Source organism: Poecile atricapillus, chromosome 2 (genome assembly GCF_030490865.1).
Source record: "Poecile atricapillus isolate bPoeAtr1 chromosome 2, bPoeAtr1.hap1, whole genome shotgun sequence".
NCBI classification, from domain to species: domain Eukaryota; kingdom Metazoa; phylum Chordata; class Aves; order Passeriformes; family Paridae; genus Poecile; species Poecile atricapillus.
The window spans coordinates 6,851,785-6,866,010 of record NC_081250.1 but is presented as its reverse complement, the minus strand read 5'-3'; the positions used below and the strand labels follow the sequence as shown (position 1 = coordinate 6,866,010).

Sequence of the window (14,226 nt, the reverse complement as noted above, 5' to 3'; positions counted from 1 at the left end):
CAGTGCTACAGAGAAATCTTTGGAGACACTTATACTTCCCATTAGCAGCCTGCAACTATCACTAAAATTATTAGATGATGGCTGCTGTAGGCAAGAAGATGAGACAGCAAAAATCAAATCTGGGGCAAGCTAAAAATAAAAATGGAATGAAGTACTGCTAAAACATAACCTTATTAATATAGTTTTCTTTTAATAGGTCACAATCAGGATCTAAATAACATACAGCAGAAAATGCAGAGTAGGCAGGCATCATCCACAAACACACCAAATACTACTAGCACCAAAAAATGACTCACGGGCAAACAATTCTTTTGGAAAAATATCTACTCTCCCCAACAGGTTTACAGTTGTATAAAACAAGATTTATAGCAAATTCACAGGAAATCCCTTCTATCCCATTTCTTTAATATAAGACATCTTAATCTTTACCAATGGTTTAGGTTTCAAATTTTAAAATACTTAAAATAGTGAGACTGTAAGCAGTACTGCAGTTACACCTGGTGAAGAACATGTGTCCCCTTCACTTCTTTGGCCACCAATTACCTTTATAATTTCCTTATCTTTATACTTTCTACCATGAGTAGCTACAAGATAGTCTAGGTGCATTAATAAGTAGTTAATTGGCAAAGTTTAAAAAAAGTAAAAAACAGTGTTTAGCATAAATGGAGGTAACAGATGCCTCCATAATAGATGGTAACATAATAGCTGTAAATATATAGTCAGTGCTACTATTTATAAACATATATATATACAGAATTTCAGAGAAACTATTAAGATGTCAATTAAAATCAAGAACACCAGAAAAGTACATTTTAAACAAGTTTAACACACAAAAAAATTAAAGAGTAAATCTGTTCAACAAAAGCATGTCAAATGTGCAAGAACATATTAATTGGTAAACACACACCCAAAAAGAACATTTTCTAATAGGAACAACTTTTTGAATATTAAACTGTCTACAGTCCCAGACAATGTAAATAAGGCAGACACCACCTGCACTTCAACACTTAATTTGATTGGGAGCCTTCCCCAGATTATCCAGGCTGTAACCATGGTGTCAGGTAGACAGGAGGTAAATTGCATTCTGTCTACTCAAGAGTCCTGGCAAAAAAATAATGGAGATAAAAAGGAAATTGGACTGGAGTTCTCCTCATCTTTGTCATAGCAACCAAGAGCTGGTTTAATGAGCAACAGTCCTAGCTAACTGCAAACAAGGAGCTCTGTTTAGCTACACTCCAGCCAAAGATGCTAACAGGATGAATATTGCTTCCCAGATGGACACGGGACTACGATGACTGAGTTGGGAGTTGGAAGCGCATCATTTAATCCTGAAAGTGCTCAGTGACAGCAGTGTATGTTACAATTTGGAGGGACAAAAAAAATCAACTCACATGATGGGATAATGAACTGAGGTTCCGTATTTCCTGCATAGCCAAGCTTTGTATACCTAGAAAGAAAAAAATAAAAATAAAAGATCACCAGGTCATTAGATGCACTTAGATGCAAAAACATGAAGAAAAAAAATACTTTCAATTTACTCCAGTGCTTAAAGTGAAGGTGAAACATGCATCACTTGCCATGTGTACATTTTCTGGATTATGCTTTCAAGTATCATCCTGCTGAAAAGAAAACTCAAAGTAGAAAATGTTTTAGGTGTTAATTTATTTTTCAGACAACTTCTGCTTACAGATTTTGCTAGTGTTATTTAGAACTATCAAGTCTGAAAATACAACTCTTACTTCTTCCATCTTGTTGACCAGCTATGACAAAGGACAGGCAGGTCACATTGCACCCTTTGGTAAAAATTAGAGCCTTGCAGATTTTACCCTTCTGTTACAATGACCAAAGAGAGCCTTAGACTTTGCATATTTGTTTAATATTCTCAAACACAGGAAAAAAAGAAATAATACAGTGTCACAAGTATAAACCAGAGCTGAGAACTCTTGTTACAAACCTGATACAATTCCACTTCAGGCCTTGAACAAACCCCCCACTTTGCCACAGGTACAGTATCTGTGTGTGATTAAAGACAAATACCAGACCAAAGCAAGCCTGCACTGATGAAATGGTTTAGAAATGGGCAGCAGACAGTACAAAGTACTGATTCTTTCCATATACATATAACAAGTATATCTATTTTAACAAGTAAAGCATCAGGAGACAAAAAGAAGAGGGAAGGAAAAAAAGAGGGAAAAAAATTTTCGCATAAAATTTCTACAGGCGTTAGTGGCTGCAGCTACTTCAGGTCTTTAGCAATTAGAAATAATTAACATCCCAGACTATGAAAAACAGCTCTATTTCCTAGGGGGGGAGAAAAAAGAAAAAACCCCACAATAACAACAAAACCCACAACAGAAACAGTGTTAAAAGAAAAACCAACCCAACTAAATTGATTGAAAGCTTGCAGAGAATGATGTCATTCTTGAATATTGCCATTAGCTTGAAACAGAAGTACAACAGCAGCATGATTTGAGGGAATCAGCATTGTTCACATCATTTTTATACAAGAAACCTAAAGCCATGACATTCTGAAATGAGACCAATCCCAGTCTAGGTCCTAAAGTGAATATAAAGTCTTTGTCTGCATCCCAGTCTCAATATTTGCAAACAATATTATGCCATGGCCAAAGCAGAGGGTTTGCATCTTCATTAGCAGCTCAAAAAGTAGGTTTCTCTTTAGAGAGTATTTGATATAAAAATACTCATTAAGAATCACAGTTTTCTTAGATAAAGGAATTAATCTAAATTGAATTATCAATGACCTTGGAACTGAAATATTTATATTTCAACTTCTCTTCAAAGCTATAGCTTCAACAGACTTCAAACAATAGTTAAAAAGCCATTCCCCCCAAGGCTAAAAAGAATGTGTTTTGGAGGGAAGGTTTTGCTGGGTTTTTAATCATCATTATAGACATACGCTTTCAGTCTAATCCAAATTGTTTATGCACATTTGCTGTGGCTCTCAGAAAAGTATAATCAGGATGTTAAATTAGACTGACTGTAAAGAAGGACATTACTAGTAAAAATTCTTTTTATGATTATTATCACATAGATTCTTCACATTTTAAAATGAGGCCTACCTAGGGAATAGTGTTAAAACATAACAAGCAACAACAGACGTTCCACTGGGATTTATGACCAGTACAGGCCACTTCCTCTTATTTCTCTCTCTGAAATGAATCATGACTAAATGAACATAAAGAAAAGGAAAACATTTTATTTTTTAAGACCCAGTTTCAAGACTTAGAAATTACAATTACGCAGAAACATCAGGAAAAAAGCCCTTCAAGCCTCATTAACCCAAAGACACTATCTACATACACAGACATGTAAATACATATATATACTTTTCATACAATTTTTATATATCTGTGTGCGTGAATAAATTAAAATGTTTCTGCAGTCTAACCAGAACTCATTTCTGAAACTAAAGTCTGGCCAAGAGGTGAGTTCAGTTTGCCATCATTTCTCTTAACACACATGCTAAACTCACGCCCACTCACAGTATTAAAAAAAGAAAACACTCTCTAAAAGTCAATTTGGGCTACCAGTCTGCAAGAGCTTTACTTTCCCTCTCCAGAATGGATCAGATCCCCCTATGAGAGCAACTTGTAAAGTTACCAAACCCCTACAGCTCAGTATTTTACAGATTCATTTTTAACCTGGGTTAATTCACCTACTGAAAAAAATTACCAAATAAGTTTATTTCTCAGTATAATGAAAAAAATTCTTTTCAAATAATTCTTCTCACACAAAGTAACATATGGAAAGATTTCTTTTGCATGCAATTAATCCATGAAAGACTAATACTAAAACGAAGTGAATAACTGAATTCTCAGTTCAATGGTGAAGCAAATAAGCAGAAGAAGAAAAAAAAAAAAAAACAAACCCCAAAAAACTACTTAGCATCAAACAAGAGACAGACTGGAACAAGCAGCCACATTTCAGGTGCTTTTGACAAAACCAAATGGAAGGGAAACTCAAATTTCTCCCAAGACCACTCAGGAAGAGAAGGAAAATAGATTATGTAGTTGTGCTGCTCTTTGCTAACCAGGAAGCCTCAGGACATGGCAGACGTGGTCCCAGATCTCTGGTCTGCCCAGCAGGACCCAAACTCATTGCACCTCTCAAGGGTACATTAAAGTGTTTGGGTAACCCATTTCCAGGACTTCCTACAGAAAATACTCCCTTTTCTACATGATATTTAAATATTCACTGATGGGAAAGGCTCTGGACTTAAACAGTTACAGAGGTTACCTGGTCTCTGGTCCCTTCTCCAATGAATATTTAAGCATCTAAAAAAAGGTTTTCTTTCTCCTGGGTTACAGCCTAGCAGACTAATGGTAATGCAACATCTTGTGATCTGTAAAATTACAGAGACAGCTGTAGCAGAATGTGTAGATAATCAGTATTCCAACTTAATTTCATTAAAAGCAGCAATTTGTTGCCAGTGAGATAGGAATCTACTGGAAACTGGCCAAAATATAGGATACTGCACTAAAAATTAGCAGAAAACTGATCCAATAGATTAAGGCTATTTCATGCAAGGAGATTTGGAGGACTACTAATTTTTTTCTAAATCTCTGGAAATGACATATTATTGAAACAATCAATTTCTAAAAATAGTGTGATCTCTCCCATACTGTTTTGACCAGGTGACGAGTTCATACACAAGTTATTTTCACAAACTTTTGTATGAGGATTGGTCATCCTAACCCTGTTCTCTTCTGAGGTCCCGCCAAGATGGAAAGATGGAAAAACTTACATCAAGAATTGACCCCAAAGATATACAAATGGACTTCACTTGGAAGCAGATGCTGCACCCTTAACCGCTTTAGAGAGAAGAGATATGTTTTGGAAAATTCTTCCCAAAGCCTGAGAACAAATCACCAACTCAAACAGTTCCTTTATCCATCTGAAAACACAAGACATCCAATTTTTCTCTGTGCAAGTATGCAAAAGAGCAAAGCCCAAATGTGACTATTTTAGCATTTCATCACTCTCTATTGCTTTTTTGGTCCAAATCTTTAAAACATGTTACATTCACACAAAAAAACCCTCTGAAAAGATAAATATGATGTGATTAAAAATAGCAGAATGCTTTGAGAAAGTCCTGTAAACAAACAATAGCCTCTGAAAATAGAACACTTTCTCTGACAGCTACGAGACTGAATAACCAGGCTACTGCTGCCAGAACACCTGTGATGCCAGGCTGCCATAGCAGACTCTATTATCATTATTACAAGTATGTCTGAGGAACTTGCAACACAAGTTCTTCATGAAGATCTGGAAAAGCACTTTCGAAATTGAGGGATGGGAATGAAGAAGACATGAAGGAGAAAATATCAAATAGAAGAAAAATCTATTTTGTCTGCACAATTTACCCAAGAGCACCAGCAGCCACTATAAGAATAAAGAGTACAGCAGAGCCATTGGGTTTCTTGAGGAAGTCTAGAACTTTGCAGCACTGAAGCCTGTGATTATAAACAACAGTTAATTAACTCAAGCTCCTTAGACCCAGAACAGCAATTACAATAATGCATGCTCACATGTCTCACATGCAAAGAGCAGAGGTAATACTTGGCTAAAGCAACTTACTAGGCATCAGAAATACAGTAAGAGAGGGAAAATATAGCATGTTCTGAGGCTCCAGCTATCTTTAATAGAAACATCATCAAAAAACATCTTAAGCTTCAAGTTTTAAGACCCAGTCCATCTTACTTCTCCCAGAAATCAAGTATTTACTTCTAAATTCATCTGTAAGACTTTGCCAAAGTAAACTTTCTCTTTACTAAAAAGGAATGGCTGCAATAAAATACACCCAAACCAGAACCGCTTCTCAGTGTCTGCAAATACACAGAAGAAAGATATTTTAAGATATCTTTGTTTTTCCCACCCACCTACTACTGTTCTGATGTCCACAGCTAAATGCCAATTAATAAACTAGTTATGAAGTTTAAAGCTATTTAAAACAGCAACACAAAAAGGCCTGGTAGTCCTGAGAAACTAAAAATAGCATGCCCTTCTCCACAAAGAGAGTAACAGCAATGTGTAAACTGATCACGAGGAGAACCTCATGCAGAGAAAACTACTTGACATAGTGCATCAAAATTGCACTATGTCAAGTCATTTGCAAATACTAATGGAAAAGATAATAGCAAATTATTAACTATTTCTGCAAAATTTGTGAATAAAGAGTGAACAGTTTATGGCAAAGGAAATTCAAGTCATCTATATCCAATAGACTAAAGGAACGTTATCCTGTCCTGCTATAAAAACATGTTTCTCACTCAAGGTCTGTAACTGAAAATAGTTATATATATATATATATATATATATATATATATATATATATATATATATGTAAAATTATATACCTGTTCTCACTTTTTTTGGAAAAATTCTGGCATTTTACAGGACTGAGGCATGTGGCTACAAATAACAGTAAATTAAGCCAACCTCCTTATGCACAAAACAACAACAAAACCATTCTTTTAACAAACTCCTTAAAACCCCTTACATGAAAAAAAGATGGATTAGTGGTGGGACAGAACACCTCATTCACTTTAAGCAGAAAAGTGTATTTAATATACACAATGCCACACAGTGCATGTCTGCATATACCTTTCCCTCTCTGCTATGCTCTTCCAAATTTTTAATCTGAAAGCCCTTTCATGAATAATTTGAATGAATTGTTTGAAGCTTGTAACCCGAAGTAGATTCATTCTAACAATAAGAAGGTTTTCAGCCCACACAGAGGAAAATTCCAGAGACTGTGTACCAATGAGTCAAGCTACTTCTTCTGGCTGCTTTTGTTCAGACTCATTTCATCCTGAATTCTGAAGGGTAACGTATTTCACATTCAGTTGTCTCTTTGTTGAAAAGTCTTCCATTTTTGACTGCCCTATAGCAAAATCAAGCACAAGTCCCACCAGCAGAGACATCGTGTTGTCTCCTGTGAATCAAGACCACTTGGAGTCATTGAAAAACAAAAAATGTGCATAATTTAGGGGTTATCCAAACCCTTCCTGAAACAAAACAATATTCATGTCCCCCCCACCCCCACAAAACCCATCAGCTTTACCCATGCAAGCACTAAACAGATTTTAGAAATTCTACTTCAATTACTATTTATTTGAAAGGACACAATAAGCAATGTCCTATCCTTATTTATTTTGTGTAACTGTTGGCCAGCAATATCTACTGCTAGTGTAACACTGGAATTACTCCACAAACTGAAAGCCAAGGAGGTCTCCTGCAAAAAGCAGCTTTGGCATTTAATTCATTTTCTGAGTTTCACAGTTTCTACTGCACCCTTGTTAAAGGATCCACCTAAACACCTCATTTCTCTCAAAACTATGAAGTAGTAATCCTGTAGTATCAACATATCTTTGGAGAACAGATACTTACAGTATCTTCAGCAAACATATAGAAGAAATATGGGAAACTACCAAGTGTCTAAAGAGCAAGCAGAATTGCACACAAAGTAGAACCTGGTCTCTATTCTACTTCCAAAGTCTCCAGCTGTGAACTCCAGTATTTCCCACTGAGGGAACAGAGCGGGTTTCTGCTAAGCTAAGGTATAAGAAGAAACAGGCAAAAACTTCTAAAACTTTCATGAGTTTAATACAGACATATTTGAAAATGTGACACACTATTTCAGGATATAGGTAATGTGGCACCACAATACTGGAAAGTGCTTCATGCAGTTACCTAGGGATTGGGGATTCTTGATTCAGTTTGATTAGTTTGGGGTTTGTTTTTTTAAAAATTGTTCAGTTCAGGAAATTTTAAAGATAACTTTCCAAGAATTAAAGAAATTAAAATAGTGTTGCAAATTCCCTGCACAGGAAAGGCTAAATTAATGCAATCAGTGACACCGAGTCTGACAAGTAAAGCTACCACATGAGTAGTTACTCATGGACCAATGCTTCACTTCCTCTCCTCAGAGCTGTCTGTAACTGCTGGGCCAAAGGAAAGGTATTAATTAGCAAAAGCACATCACAGATGCAATGCAGTATTACTTTCATTACAGTTCCCTCTGACACCTCCCCCCCACGCAAGGCACAGCAGGACTGGATGCTGAATGGGTCTTCTCTAGCACAGAAAGGTATGACAGACCCGCTCCTGAAACGCCTCCCAGGCACAGCCTCTGCAATTCAGAGTCGCTCCTGCCCTCATAGACTTGAGTTACAAAACTTGTGGTTTGGTTAAGTATGGAATACTCAGATCACACTGATCTGAGAAAGGCGAAGGGATGACCCAACGACCAAGCGCATCACTGGAGCAAGGCAGAGCGCTCTCACCTCAGCTGAAAAGGCTGAAACTGGGGACGGCTGGTCTCAAACGGGCAGAGGAGGCAGGAGGCGGCCCCGAGAGCGGCCCGGGGCCAGGGGAGCTGTGCTCGCCGGGCTCTGTGTCCATGCACGGCACCGACAGGATCGCGCCCGGCTCGGGCATCTCCCTGAACCTCCCCAGGTTCGGTCTCTGCGCCGGCTCCTGGCTCCTCTCCCCTTCGGAAACCAGCCGTCCCCAATTTTAGCACTTGCATCATGCAATACTTCAAAGCCAGAGGGCACAAACGAAAATGGGTCCCGAGAGGCGAAAAAGGCACACAGAAACACGCACGGCAGGGCTGCCCCGCTCCGCGCTCCAGCGGGATGGAAGGGCAGGAGGGGGGAGAGGCAGGACGAGAGCGATGGGCACCAGCCCGCGGAAGGCCGGAGAGGAGAGAAACCCTCAGCAAGCCGAGAGGGCACCGGGACACACGGCAGGAGCGCGGCCCCGTGCGAGGAGCGCTCGCCGGCAGCGGGAGGCGGCGGACGGGCGCGGCGCGGAGACACCCCCCGGTCCTCCCTGCCCGCACTCACCCGGTGCCGCCGTCGATCACGCAGGGCGGCAGGCAGCTCGCCATGCTGCGGGGCCGGCAGTGCGGGCCCTACGCCACCATCCGGGCGGCCGCCGGCTCCCCCGGCGCGGGCTCCATGCGCGCGGGCCCGCAGCGGCCGCCGCCAGCGCCGCCCCCCGCGCCTGCGCCGCCGCCCGCGCCCGGGCCGCCATGTCGGGTCAGGGCCGCCCGCGGGCGCGGCGTGAGGGAGCAGCCGGTGCGGGGCTGTGGTAGAGAGCCGCGCTCGGGGCTGGGTGATGAACTCTGGCACTGCCGAGTCAATGAGCTTGGGAAAGACCTCGCACGTCCTCGAGTCCAGCCTACCATCCAGCACGAGCAGACCACGTTCAGTCTTTCCTAAAACACCTCCAGCGATGGTGACTCCAGTTTGGTTGCCCCTTCCAAACTGAACTCCCGTTTCCCAAAATGGACATCTCTGTATTATGAACCCTGTGCTCAGCACAAATCCCAACCAGCTACTAGACACTGTGAAGAAAATAACCCCAGCTAAAGCAAACACGTTCCACTCGTTATTCCACACCACTGACAACTTGCACAGGCCCCACACTCGCTCTCTTGCTTGTGAGAATACTCCTTCATCCACATCAACCAGTGCTACATGGCCTAACATGATGGATTTCATCAGTTTAAAGTCTTCTTAAGTTAGATATTAAAAAAAATTAGGTTGGATATTAGGCAGAGGTTCTTCACACAAAGAGTGGTTGGGTGCTGGAACGGGGTCCCCAGAAAAATGGTCACAACACCAGCCTGACAGAGCTCAAGAAATGTTTGGAAAACATTCTCGGTCATGTAATGTGGCTCTTGGGGATGTCCTGTACAGGTCCAGGAATTGGACTTGAGGATTCTTGTGGGTCCCTTCTAACTCAGGATATTCTGTGATTCTTCCAAGCCACGTATGATGGCAGAGGCTACAACGCATTATTGCAGGGGGAATAAAGGCTCATCACCCCCAGCAAACACTGCAGATTCTGCTGCTCCTCAGAGTGAGACCTGCCTCAGTTCACGTCTCAGTGAAGGTGGGGTTTGCCCCCGGAAAAAACACCAATGTGGAACCAATCACTTGTAAAAACATAAAACACTGTTTCTTTGGGTGCAGGTGGCTGTGCTACAGCCCACAGATCCTCCAGGTCAGCCCAGAATACCATGTACTGGTACACTTGAGCACTTCAAACAAAAAAAAAAAAAAAAAAAAAATAGGCTGCAACAAACATCACCTGCAAAGTTGTTGACATCTAATTTGCATACGGGATAATGATGTGTGACTCAGCCCTGGTCACGCTGGGAGTGCGTGGTGATGCCAGAAATAGCTCCTCCAGATGCCTTGGCCTGAGCATGAACTACAGAGCAAGCGTGTTTCCCATGAGGGGGCAGTTTCCTATCCCCCGCTCCCAGCTCCACGTTACTCTACCAGCAGCTTGTACTGACTGAAGGCCTGTGGAAGAAAATTAATGAGATTCATCCTCTGGTCCTCATACCCAGTGTTGGTGCGATGGCTATAGACTGTGCATATGTCCTGGGGGGGTTGTTCTGCCGTTTGCCACAAACTGAGCACACTCGCTCAACATATTTGTTCGTTCTGTTCCCCTTGGAGATTTTGGAAGATACAGAGCATGATGGAAGGAAGCCCAATTTGCTTGTTGGATGGGCTCCCTTATCGGTGGGTTGAAACAGTGAATTTTCAGACTCTAATAAGTACCTCCAGAGCTGGGGATTGGAGCACGATGGAAATTGTCTGCCCCCCTCGTCTGGCCGGTGAAATCAAACAGCACATGGAAGGCGCTGCTTTAGCATCCAACAGATAAAAGAAAGAATATGCTTTGACTTTCCTGGCCAAAATTTCCCCTCTCCCATGCTGTTGCACAATATGCTGCACTCGGCTCAGAGAATATCTGCTCGTATGCTATATGGGCACATCACCATAAACTTTCTTATAATTCTCAACTTTCATTTCATTTTATTTTTTTAAGACACTGCTAGCTGTTACAGCTGAGGAGAGAGAACATCTCATCTGGAAATCTATTGCAATAGCTCATGTGCAGCTTACAGGCTCTCTGCAGACATTCAATTTGCAAACAGCTGCAGAGGTTTGAAACGTTTGTGCCCTGCTGTTCTCTTTTCAAGCTGTTTATAGAGTCCCTTGGGCATTGATTACTACCCGGGTAGCTCTCCCAGCTGTTTGAGTGCTCCCTAACCCACTTCAAGCAGAATCAGCTGAGTTCAAACAATTTAAATAGGAGCCATACACTAACTGTGTTGATTGTGCCTGAAGTGGGTTAGGGATCACTCAAACAAGTTGCTTTGTTAGCAGTAGTGAGGGCAGGGATAAGACATAGTAACATCTTAAGCTGTTTTAGAAGATGACATCTGTCTGTAGTTTAAATAACATAGAGGCAAGTCCATGGAGTACCTTGGAACAGAAATTGTGCCATGAAACTGTGATGACATATGCCAGCTGATGGTCTTGGAGCAATGGGAAATGTGAAAACATTAATTCATCCTGGTGTGATATTAGGAACCCAGTATGTAATGGTTATTTAAAAGGCAATAACAATTAACTAGTTTCTCAGGTAGAAAAGGAAGAAGGAGACACCTGATCTAAGATACAGGGAATGATACATTCTTCCAAATCCATCACTTTGCAGCCTTTGGAGGATAGCCTGGCCTCTCCCTCAGAACACAGCCCTTGTAACTGTCGTTTTATGCTTTAAGCCCACAGGCATCATTATCTCCTTCTCCTCTCAACACTGTAAAGGTCACCACAGTTGCTGAGTTTAAGCTGTGCTGGAAGAGAAATGGACACCCAAGGAGGTCTCAGTTTGGATGTCTGTAGTGCCTGCCACGAGTTACATAATTTAGGCTTTGTTGTCTTATATTGGTTGGTATACACCCCTTTTCACCACAGCATCCAAATGCCTTCCAGGAATGTGTTAAGTGATGTGGCTAAATATCTTCCACTCTTTCATTTCAGGCTCAAAGGCAGAACTGTGTAGGCAGGAGAGGGTTGGGGGTTTACTTTTTATTTTAGGGGTTTTATCTTAAAGTGTTGATGTTACTGTATGTTTACAACAAAGAAAGTAATCTAAGGGAGTAGAAGGTTATGTAGCTTTGATAATCCTTTACTCCCATGAGAATTTATTCAGTGCTAACAGAGCAGGTCCCAAGAAACTCAGATAACTTTGAAAATGCACATCTGCACTCAGCTACATGAGAAGCCAGTATGTGAGAAGGGGATGCTTGTGATGCTTTGTGTTAGGATGAACTGCACGTTGTGTTCTTGATCATCATCTCCAAAGGTAATAGTGCCATCCCAGCTATATCATGTTGCTGTTTCAGGGACGGGGTAATGGAAACCCAGCTTTGGTTACATCTGTAATCCATCAGGAGGAGACAGGAGTTCTTAAACAAAACAGATGCACAAGATTAGTGGCAGCTCAGAGTCCAGGGCCATCACCAAATGAATTAGCAGGTTAACCAACAGTGTTTGCATACCCTCAAAGAAATGAGGCTACAGAAAAGGTTTTCTTTGTTTACATAACCTCTCCACTGCTTGAGATCAGCTTCAGTCAGCTTTTCCTCCTTGCTGAGCTGCTCTGTAAAGGCACTCTGCTGTCTCACTGGTACTGATAACCCCTAAGATCTGCAAAGGACTGTACTGCTGACACTGTGGGTCTTCATGTTGCCTGAACAACCTACCTGCAGGCCACTTGTTTGTGGTAAATTCTAGTTGAAAGGATTAGTTGTCAGGGTGTACATTTTATTTAGTGGACACTTTCATAGAGGCCCTGAGAACATCCTCCTGTACTTCTACCTCCTCAGAGAGAGGTCACCAATATCTTGAATTGTGTAACTTGAGGATGAGGAAGCACTGTCGCATGTCTCCTGAAGTTTCTGTGCTGTCCAGCTATCATGCTTCATCCAAAATAATATGTTTTGGGGTCTTTTTAAAATTACTTTCAAATCTAAAATTTCATACATGTCCAGTCAGCATTCTTTCTTTAAACTTTGAATTTTTGATGTGGAGAAATGCTATAGTATCATATTTAGTGAATTACTTCTGAGTTAGATAAATTATGCCCTCTGATTTTGTTCACTGTGCCAGCCAAAACCAGTGCTGACATCTCAGTCACAAATACATGATTGAATTTCCACCTTGTTTTCCAACTATCAGAAGTGATGACAACAAAAAAGACTCACTTCAGAATCTCAGAAAGCAGCAGCACGAAAAACAGGTTTTAATCCCTTGATCATAGTAAACTTGAGGCTGGTTTAAGAGCGCTGTTACATAGTTGTCATCATACAATCACTTAGGAAAGGTCACCAGGTAATGATGTTCACACACCAGCAAACAGAGTGTTACTCAGTCACTAGAAAGTAAATGGATGGAGAAGCTAAACCTTCCCCTTGGCTGAAAAGACCCCCAAAAAGAGCAGTAACACAGTGTGAAATATTCATACAAAGATGTATCTGTAAAGCACACATTAGCTTATTGCATATTTATACCTGGGCACAGCTATTTCTAGGACCATTCTTCAGCAGGGTGGTTCAGTCCACCTGCAATTTAAAGTACATGAGTACTCCCACTGAACACAACAGAACCATCCATGTTCCTGAAGTTATATGTCCTTTAAATAAGTCTGCAAATTGAGGCCTTTAATTCCTGCCAGACAGACCTTAATATACTGTGGCAAAAAACTACAAGCTGCTTGGTCTGCTTGCTGCAAACTGTCTAAAAAAGTACTTTCTGTCTTTAAATTATATCAGGGTCATATGATGCAAGTATTGGAATGGTTAGTGATAAAGATACAAGACAAGTTAAAGAGGGTTTGGTTGATGGGGGACAGAGATGTATTTTTCAGAATGTCTTAATTCTAAGTGTCTTTCCTAGTTGTGTATCCTACTGTTGTGGGATGCCTTGTGTGCTTGGGGGTAATCCATGGGGTTACATTGTCATTACCGGCACCTGCCTGTTCAAAAAAAGTTTTTGTCTCCCAGCTAAGAATTTTTCAGTGCTCCTCAGGTTTCTAAAACATCTCCTGTGTCTGCTTTTTCTGTGCTAGGGTTGAACAGAATCAGAATCCAATACTCCTGTTGCTATTGTACTACCAGCCATGATATAATCAACTACTTCCTACCTTCCTCTTTCTATAAGCCACTCTAGATTTACTATTGGTGTGTATTTTCTTAAATTTTGCACAGTGACTTCCTACCTCCCTTTCCTGAATGGCCACTGTTAATTTAGATCTACTCTCAAACGTTTTGGATTCTATCTAATCTATTTTCTATTTATACCACATTCATCACCATGGTAGCTGAATGCC

The 14,226-nt window shown here is 40.9% G+C and overlaps 1 protein-coding gene across 1 annotated transcript in view; it reads right to left on the bottom strand.

The window, feature by feature from the left end:
* The window catches only part of ACTR3B (actin related protein 3B), a 28,743-nt gene extending 19,710 nt beyond the window's left edge, over positions 1-9,033 (bottom strand). Inside the window, exons 1-2 of the mRNA XM_058833157.1 lie at positions 8,871-9,033; positions 1,392-1,447 (exon numbers count right to left, since the gene is read on the bottom strand). Of these exons, the coding sequence (XP_058689140.1) occupies positions 1,392-1,447; positions 8,871-8,914 (100 nt within the window). The 5' untranslated portion in view covers positions 8,915-9,033. The remainder of the gene's footprint in view (positions 1-1,391; positions 1,448-8,870) is intronic.
* Between the last annotated feature and the right edge of the window lie 5,193 nt (positions 9,034-14,226).